This window comes from Pangasianodon hypophthalmus, chromosome 9 (assembly GCF_027358585.1).
Source record: "Pangasianodon hypophthalmus isolate fPanHyp1 chromosome 9, fPanHyp1.pri, whole genome shotgun sequence".
Taxonomy (NCBI): Eukaryota; Metazoa; Chordata; class Actinopteri; order Siluriformes; family Pangasiidae; genus Pangasianodon; species Pangasianodon hypophthalmus.
The window spans coordinates 15,469,287-15,478,500 of NC_069718.1; the positions used below are offsets into that span (position 1 = coordinate 15,469,287).

Below are 9,214 nucleotides of genomic sequence, written 5' to 3' on the forward strand. Positions count from 1 at the left end.
GAATACATTAAAAAAACAAGAATATGAAGTAGTATGATGTACTACCATTGAGTAGAATTCAGCGTAGAGCCTAATTTAATAAAGTCATTAATACAGATGGTGCCATAAAAAGACAAAGAATTACTTAAAAAAAGAATTTGTAAAAAATGTATGACAAACCAATCATCACGAATCATACCTCATTAAATGATCTTTTTTTTTTACAATATTATTCACATTATTTACTTATTAATAGTGTGTGCTCAGTGTGTGCTAAGTTCAGGTGTCATGTTGCATAGAATATGATTAGAATCTGACAAGATCAACATGTGAGAGAGAGAGTCAGAAGAGAGAGAGAGAGAGAGAGAGAGAGCGAGCAAGAGAGAGTGAGAGAGAGTACAGCAACAGGTACAGTATATGTTCTCTTCCTCCTTAGTATGCAAATACTTACCTGTCACAAAAATAGACCAATCCAAGGAACAGGAAGCAGACAGGCTAAAATTCTCATTGGTGAACTACGACTCACATTCTCCATTATAGTTCTGTGAGCCAAAGTCATTGCAAAACAGTGACAAGGACACCTTACAAGTCTGCACTGTGCAGTGGACATTATTCAACATCACTGGTGAGCAATAATTTTCTGATTTCCTTCAAGACACTATCAATTATGTGTATGAAATTCTGTTGCATTATGCTTAATTTTCTAACAGAACTATTTCAGAGATTTCAAGGATTAGTAGAGGATTTCTATGCTATAGTTTTATTTTCTAAATCGCTTTCAGTTTGCGTGTGTGTGTGTGTTTGTGTGTGTGTTTGTGTGTGTGTGTGCGTGTGTGTGTGTCCCATAGCATTCCATGCTTTGGAACACACAATGTAGTGTACAGATCTTCTAGAAAAATATGTTTCTAAATCAACCAATAATAGATAGATAGATAGATAGATAGATAGATAGATAAAGTTTATATATTTAACTTAAATAAATGAATAAATAAGTCAGTCAGTGTATATTTTATAATGTTTTATCATAGTTTCTGTAAATTACTATTTTTATGAGTTATTATTTGTTGATGAGTTCACAACAGGACAAGTTTTACAGATTCTATTCTTCACCTATTACTAAAAAATGTTACAGCTCTAGTTCTCGCTCTGGTTCTGATCCTCATTTCACCCTCCACACAAGTTATTTTAGTTATCTGTGTGATGTGGAAATTATATTAGCGCAAATACATAATGCTGATCGTGCAATTAACATACTTCAGTGGCATCGGGACATCCAGCTGAGATCTGCTAATTGTTCATTATTACTTATACACTTCGAACCCTTGCTATGAATGTGATGTGGATGAGTTCACAATGAACTCACAATGAAATAAGAGCTTGTTTTGAGATTTGAGATGGTGTTTTTCAAATACCCTCAGATGTTAAACAGAGTATTCAACTGCATTTTTAGTACGAACCACTAATTAGGAACCCCTATTATATATAGATCAATTTTTAGTACCGAAAATAAACCTAACAGTATCACTGAAACTCACAAGCAGTGCATTTACCAAGCAGTCTACACACTCATAACTAATCATGGGTATAATAAAAAAAATAAATAAAAAGAAGAATAAGAAGCATTAATTATTCCTGATTGAGACTCATTTCCTCCATTAACAATAGCATCACTATAAAATGACTCCAGAATGTTGGACACAGGCAATTCTACAGTGCTACAATAACAACTGTACCCTAGTAAAAGTAGAAATAGTCAGTATTTAGTAACAGTAATTTAGAAGGACTTTTCTTACTAAAGCGGATCCAGTCCATAGATCCACTGACTTTCCAGTCCATAGATCCTCTGACTTTCCAGTCCATAGATCCACTGACTTTCCAGTCCATAGATCCACTGACTTTCCAGTCCATAGATCCTCTGACTTTGCTCAGATGACCAGTCATTATCAAAACTCGACGAATACCGCAGATGTAATGACTAACAAACAACCAGTTGAACAAAACTGAAGAGGAGAAGACTGGAAAAAAAATATGGCATAGTTCACTACAGCACAAGACGTTTATATTAATTTAACGTAAAAATTAATCTTATTTATTTGATATGTTTATAAAGTTAGCGTACAAAATAAAATGGCATGTTGCACTTTGTCATTCTCATACAGGACGATTACAAAAAGGGCACAATGATACAAAGTATTTGGAAAAACTGTAAGGATTCATAACCTAAAAGACTGGAGATTACTGATGATTTGTAATTGTGCTAGAATGATCTAATGACCATTTCAAATATAACTGAAGGCTTAAATTAGAGCAAGTTCACAATACCAGGTCATTCAAAAACAACATGCTATCCTAGATATTATCTGAAGAAGTTTAATCCTTGCACAAGGGATGGAGACACAGTGCAGGAGGAATCTCAGTTCACGACGGCAGAGCCAACACTGAAGCAGCCAGATTGTAATAATAATAATAATAATAATAATAATAATATGTATGCTAATAGTGTCTAATATAAGTAAGCCCACTATGCAAATAGGTTTTTGGACATATTTTGATGGAATAGGCAAATTCCATTGGATTCCATGGGCCCAGGATAGCTTCTCTTGTTATACTCTGCCTAAAAAACAACAACAAAAAAACACACAAACAGAGTTTGACAGACAGAGTGGCAGCTAGAAGCATAGGCATTCAGTGCCAAGAGGGCCATGACTAAGGCATTGATTATACAGTTAACTGAAGAAGAACAGGTGAACCTTTATTTATGCAAAGCAGAAAGCGTCATTCCTGTGTAAATGCAGTTTTGTTTGTGTGGTTAAGCAAGGCACGAAACACACCCACACACCTGATGATATGGTTTTTGGACAGGATACAGTTTCTTTTATCTTTATACAGCTTTAGTTGGTGAAATATTTGATCAGCATTTTAAGCCAGTTCCAGCTGTTCCCTTTGACTGTTCTCAATTTTCTAATGCAGTACTTCTGCTCAGACCTTTTTTTTTCTATGCCTGTAGTTCTGGACCATGGTCCTTCATAGTGGCTGCAGCATGAGCATCCCTGCTAGTGTGAGTGTTGAGAGCCAGCTTCCCGCCTCCTGGAGCCCCCACTACAACAGCCCAGATGGTACTGTCCATCTTCATTACATTAAACCTCCCTCATGCTCATTTCAGCATACTTCCACATACAGCTTTAATAATCAATAATGCAAATTAAGCTTTTATATAAGCCTTGAATGCTAAGGTGAAATCATTCTCTCTTTCTAAGTTCTTAATATACCAAGACCTATAAGGTTATTATTAAGCTTCTATTATTATAAGGTTCTTTTATACTTAATATAATTAATATCTCAAAGTCACAGAAATGTCAGACTGAATGTTATAATTCCAAGGTCTCATGGCAGAATTCACACGCAACTGATCAGAGGTTACTCAACCTCATAGGTGATAATTCAACAATGTAGACTTTGTTGTGCATAGTCACCACTGACTTAATCATTTCTGAATAGCATTGCACAAAGTTAATAAGAATTACAATAGATACATTTTTTAGGATTAATTATTTACTCTAGTCACTTCTGATTCTAGTAATATGTGATTAATAAATGTACTAGATACAGTCATACAAAGCAGGATACTGTCTACTGCTACCTTAAGCCTTTTTTGAAAACATGCATTATGACCCAATCAAACCACCAAAACTCAAACTTATTACCTTTTGTTTTAAAGTGTCCATGGTGTCATCGGGTTATGCTAGTCGTCTGTGGTCCCATGACCTCCACCCACAGTATTGGTCCAAATATCAGGTGTGGGAATGGCTTCAGCAGACCCTGGACGTGCACCAGATTGATGCCACATCCATCCCGTTCAGTAACTTTGACCTGGATGGAAGGCAGCTGTGTAGCATGAGCTATCAGGACTTCACACATTTGGCTGGATCTGTCGGTCCAGTCCTCTACCAGAGTCTGACTGATCTCAAGTGGAGCAGTAAGTTTTAGCTTGGGCTCAAGTTTGCTTATCCAAGACTTTTTCAAGCTTACCTTATACGCAGTAATGAAATAAACTGAGCAGGGGCAGTTGGCATCATGCAAATGAGTAAATACTGACTGGTTCATACTAGCTCCCATAGCTTTACAGTGTCAGGTAATTTTAGTGTCTTAAACAGAACTAATACCACAATTTAAATGTGCATCCATTACAAATATGCGTTTAGTTTAGTCACATACCGTATGTGGAAGACACCTGTCCAAGTTCAAAAATTTCCTCCATGTGAAATGGTTTTTTGTGCCATTTGTAATGCAAATGATGCATAATCAGAAAATGGCCACAAAACTGCTTTTACAGTAATGTGGTAGTGTAGTGTGTAGCATTTCCACTTCGCAGCTCCAGGGTCCCCAGTTCAGTCCTAAGCTAAGGTTACTCGCATGTTCTCTCAGTGTTTGCTCTGGGTTCTCCAGTTTCCTCCAACATCCCAACATGACTTTAAATTTCCCGGAGGTGTGAATGAGTACATGAATGTGTGGGTGGACTTCTGCCTCACGGGCAGTGTTACCGGGACAGGCCCCGGATCTACCATAAGCCTGAGATGAATGAATGCTACTTTTGCTTTCATAGTGTGAACTTTTGTGGGCTTTTTTATTTGAAGAGCTATTCAGTTGAAGTGTGACAACAAGAAAAACATGTTTTACTGGTTTGAATTAGGGAAATGAACAAAATGAACACCTGATAATGAAATATACAGCATGCACTGCACTGTAACTGCTTCATACTGTAGTTAGAGAAGTAGAACTAAAAAGTAGACTTTTCTCAAGCTAAAGTCATTTTTAATGTCCTTTGGACAGGTCAATATGGCAACTCAGCGGATATGTTTACACCTGGGGATATTAAAACAGAATTAGATGGTAAGTATGTTTTCACAAAATCATAAAACCTTTAATTTTTTGTAAATTGTTTTAATTATTTCTTATGATGTCTGTATAAACCAGCATATATGTTTAATAGATCTTCCATGTTCAATCTTACCTTACAAAGAGGAGTCCAGTTTCTATGCCACCTCAGGTAGAGCAACTCTTTCAATTTGATTACAGATGTCATCAGCATATTAAACCTTCATGCACTAATCATCTGCACAATCATCCTTTAACAGAGCATTTTGACATTAAAACCCCATTTCAGCCAACGACAGTGATGACATCACCAGCTCCCTGTAGTCCAGGTATGAAGCCTGACTCCATCCAAACCAATGGGAACACTCCTACATGATGATGATAATGGTAGTTGTGAGCTGATCATGTACTACACGCGAGATGTTCATACCACAGAGTCGATAAGCGACAGCAATATTACTGACCTGTAGCTTTTTTCCTTTTACTCTCAGAGTTGTTATTTAAGGCAGTGTTAATGAAATAGAAAGGATGAGCAGTGCTGACACTAGCCCACATTATGTTCACTTATAAACCAATTCCCTGCCTTGGGCCATTAAATTTAACCTTTGAAGTATGGAGTGCCTTTCAATTATAGTCCATGTCAAAACCCCTTTGAGTTATTTAGTTATACTTAAGGATTTTCCTTGCACCACATTTTTTTTTTTTTGTCAGGGAGTTCCTATTAGTCTGCCTTGTATATTTGATTCTATAGGTCAACTGGACATGTAACACTCTACATTAAGGTTCCCTTTACTGATATTATTTAACACATTAGTAAACTTGAACGTGCATCGGCATTAATGCACCATCAGTAATAACAAGTAAATAACACTTGTATTAATTAACATTTAACCCTAATCAAAACATGCCTTAACCAATGTTCATACCATCAATGACTAAAATTAGGCCCACAATGACTAATATGAGCCAACACTTTAATTAACATTTATGGTTGTTAACTGGAAAAATTCAGAAATGACACTAAAGCAAGTTCGAATATTTTACACATGGAGGCCAGAGTTCAGTACGTTATAGAATTAGTCAAGGTAGATATATTTAACCAAATGTCAATTAATACGTGTTAACTTGCTAATGACAATTTTTTGCCAGGTATTTGTAGGAATAAGTAATGTAGAAAACAATGTTAGTAAAGAAAACCATAATGTCAAGTGTTATAATGAAATGTAAAGCTGTACATTTACCATTACACATCTGGCTGATCCTTTTATCCAAAGCAACTTACATTTCAGACAGGATACAACTGAGCAATTGAGGAATCAACAGTAACAATCTTATGATCAGCAGCGCAGGGCTGTAATCACTGACCTGTGCCTGAATATAGCATGAATACAGAACACAAAATATGAATACAGCTCGTATTGATTACCACTCATCTGATTCATTTATTTAATTTGTTTATTTTCATTTTGTAACCATTACCTATTTTTGACTGAACAGACCCTAAAAGAGCCCACAGTCGCTCGCACCAAGTGAAAAAACACAGTGAGTAACTCTTCTAACCTCTTTTACACTTATTTTACATTACACTGAAACTTCCTCCAATTTATATCTAAACACTCAGAGCAGTGTTTTTGTCCACTAGCTCTATAGATTTTTTTTACTCAAGTTCCTTTAAGCACGTCTGTGTTCTGGGTTGTTTAGACCCTCGTGGGACCCATCTGTGGGAGTTCATACGGGATATTTTGCTGAACCCAGAGAGGAACCCAGGCCTGATTAAATGGGAGAACAGATCAGAGGGTGTATTTCGCTTCCTGAAGTCTGAGGCTGTAGCACAGCTATGGGGCAAGAAGAAGAACAACAGCAGCATGACCTATGAGAAGCTCAGTCGAGCAATGAGGTAAAGGACATCTTCTTTTTCTTTACTGACACATCCATCTACCCACTTCAACAAAACTGTTAACCAGAGTTTTTTTCATCGGTTTGCTTTTGGTTGTTTTTTTGTTAATGAAGGTATTACTACAAACGAGAGATTTTAGAACGTGTAGATGGACGCAGACTGGTCTACAAGTTTGGAAGGAATGCACGTGGATGGAGAGAAACAGAGAAGTGAAGGAGTTGGCCACATGTTTATTTTCCTCTTTTCCTTTTCAATAGGAAATGTGAAGTCTCTTATTTATAACAATACGACCTTTATGTTGTTTACCTATAAGAAGGAGTGTGATGTCTTTTTTTTTATGCTGTTTGTATTTATACCTCTTTTTACGTTTGTTTAAACCTGGAAAAAAAAGTTTGCACCTATCTTTGAACCAGTAGTGCTTAGCTGAAATTCTTCATAGTACTATTTACAGACCTTTTTCCCCAGAACTTTTTTTTATATATATTTATGAGCTGATACTTTTCCATCACTGGCTGCCAAAACTTCTATGCAGTATATTTCATTGGAAGATCAACAGACTGTTAGATTGCGCAATGATTGGACTTGGAGAAACTTTATACAACACACTTATTCTAACATGGAGGTGTATAAGGGTACACCCACACTATTAATTCCACCTAAACCTGAAAATCTACAGTGTCTGAACAGATGATGACACACTACTGCTATATTTGGCGTCTCTTTTCCAACTGTATGTGACCAGTTTCAGAGTTTATTTCAACTACAACGACTTCAAATTCTAAATGCATGGCTGAAGAGAAGTATGAAAGGTATATTTCAAGCAATACCTCTCGAACGCTGGCTAAAATTAAACATCAATCTTATACTGCCTTTCTCTGTGGTACTTATTCTTGGTCAAATTTTTTAAATATATTTTATTGTGAAGCACAAAGGCTGGCAAGTTTACTGTATAGTCTATACAGTGTTTCAACTGCCTTTGAGGAGCAAACAATGTATATGTACAGTACAGTTGTAATCTGTATGCTTCAATAAAAAAAAAATTGTTAAACTCGGTTTTATGTTTTATACTTTTAGGATGCATTTACACTTCACATAAAACATAAAGAAAGAGAAGAACTACTAAACCATTATTCAATCAGTAATCAGTCGCTAGATATCAGGGCAAATCCATCAACACTGACTTGCCACTAAATCTTTATCAAAGCAATCACAGCCGACTAATCTCCCATAAAACCAAATGCCAGGGTGTTAACTGTTCTGTGATGTGTGCCATGGCCAGCATGTCTGCACCTCCGGGCGATAGGCAGCTGCTGGTCCTCAGATGCTCTCTGAGATTAGCCTCTCATCACTTTATGTCTCCATTTCTCTGCTCATGTCTAATACTTCACAGGCAAATCCAGCATGCATGATTTTTCCAGCCTCTATCGCTTGCCAGACTATTAATGCTTTATCATCATTCCATAACAGTCATAATGACATACTGGAATTTATTTAATCGTCACGAAAGCCCATAAAATTTGCCCAAGAATGGCACGGTTACTGCTGCCCTCTTTGAACTCTTACACACTCATGATTCACTTCATTACAAAAAAGATATCTTATCTAGTGAAAATGTTACATACATATATATTACAGTATTGCAAATACAAGATTATAAGATGTTTTTTTTCTAGATTGTAAGCATTTTTTTCTAGAAGGACTCAACATTATAAAGCTTAAGGTTAGTGATATGATTTATTATGTAAAAATCTTATAATAAAGTTGTTTCATTTTGCCTATGTTAAATATATTTTCACTTGCCAACATATTTTTTACAGTGTAGGGTCAAGCAGAACAGAAAGACAGAAGAAAGCATAGAGTGATTTTTTTTTTAAAAATATTAACACATATGACACTACAACACTGTAATACTGTAGTGGAAAACAGTGACATTATAATACAAGGAGGTTAGGTTACTAATTATGGGATGTAAAATGCAACTTTATTGCTTCAAACGGTCTCCGAAAATGACAACAGTACTCTGAAGAAAAGAAAACTGTAAAGAAAAAATGTATACTTGATACTTGTAGTGTTGCTGTAATATTTAGTATATACATTTCCATACATATAATTTCCTTAAATGCAGAGTTGTATAATTATTCATTATATATACAATATACTGTATATTATGAGAAGGGGCTTTTTGCTGGCATGGTTTGGGTCCATTTGTCCCCTTAGAGGGAATATTCACTGAAAATCAGTACAAAGTCCCATGATGAAACATTTCTATCCAGATGGGAGTGGTCTCTTCCAAGATGACAATGTCCACATCCACAGGGCATGAGGGTCACTGAATATGTTGATGAAAAAGATGTAAATCACACACTATGGCCTTCACAGCCACCAGATCTCAACCCAGTTAAACTTGTGTGGGAACAAGCAATTGAAGTGAAGTGAAGTGAAGTGACTTGTGGTCAAGTATGG

The 9,214-nt window shown here is 36.1% G+C and overlaps 1 protein-coding gene across 2 annotated transcripts; it reads left to right on the top strand.

Annotated features, from left to right (window-relative positions):
• Positions 1 to 474: 474 nt before the first annotated feature.
• ehf (ets homologous factor) lies at positions 475 to 7,799 on the top strand. 2 transcript variants are annotated; one of them, XM_026918839.3, is made up of 9 exons: positions 475 to 604; positions 2,987 to 3,095; positions 3,698 to 3,955; positions 4,810 to 4,869; positions 4,970 to 5,026; positions 5,115 to 5,183; positions 6,352 to 6,396; positions 6,556 to 6,751; positions 6,865 to 7,799. In XM_026918839.3, exons 2-9 carry the CDS (start codon positions 2,996 to 2,998, stop codon positions 6,962 to 6,964), a joined length of 885 nt encoding a protein of 294 aa, XP_026774640.1. In that variant the 5' UTR covers positions 475 to 604; positions 2,987 to 2,995; the 3' UTR covers positions 6,965 to 7,799. The 2 variants fall into 2 exon arrangements, with proteins under 2 accessions (XP_026774640.1, XP_026774641.1); XM_026918840.3 differs by having other exon boundaries at positions 5,000 to 5,026.
• Positions 7,800 to 9,214: the final 1,415 nt, after the last annotated feature.

What these genes read in the sequence shown, in the direction of transcription:
- ehf (XM_026918839.3), top strand. Translation starts at nt 2,996, where the DNA reads ATGGTCCTTCATAGTGGCTGCAGCATGAGCATCCCTGCTAGTGTGAGT. An exon ending in GACTGATCTCAAGTGGAGCA is followed by an intron (nt 3,956 to 4,809) that starts GTAAGTTTTAGC and finishes TCCTTTGGACAG; the next exon opens with GTCAATATGGCAACTCAGCG. An exon ending in CAGTTTCTATGCCACCTCAG is followed by an intron (nt 5,027 to 5,114) that starts GTAGAGCAACTC and finishes ATCCTTTAACAG; the next exon opens with AGCATTTTGACATTAAAACC.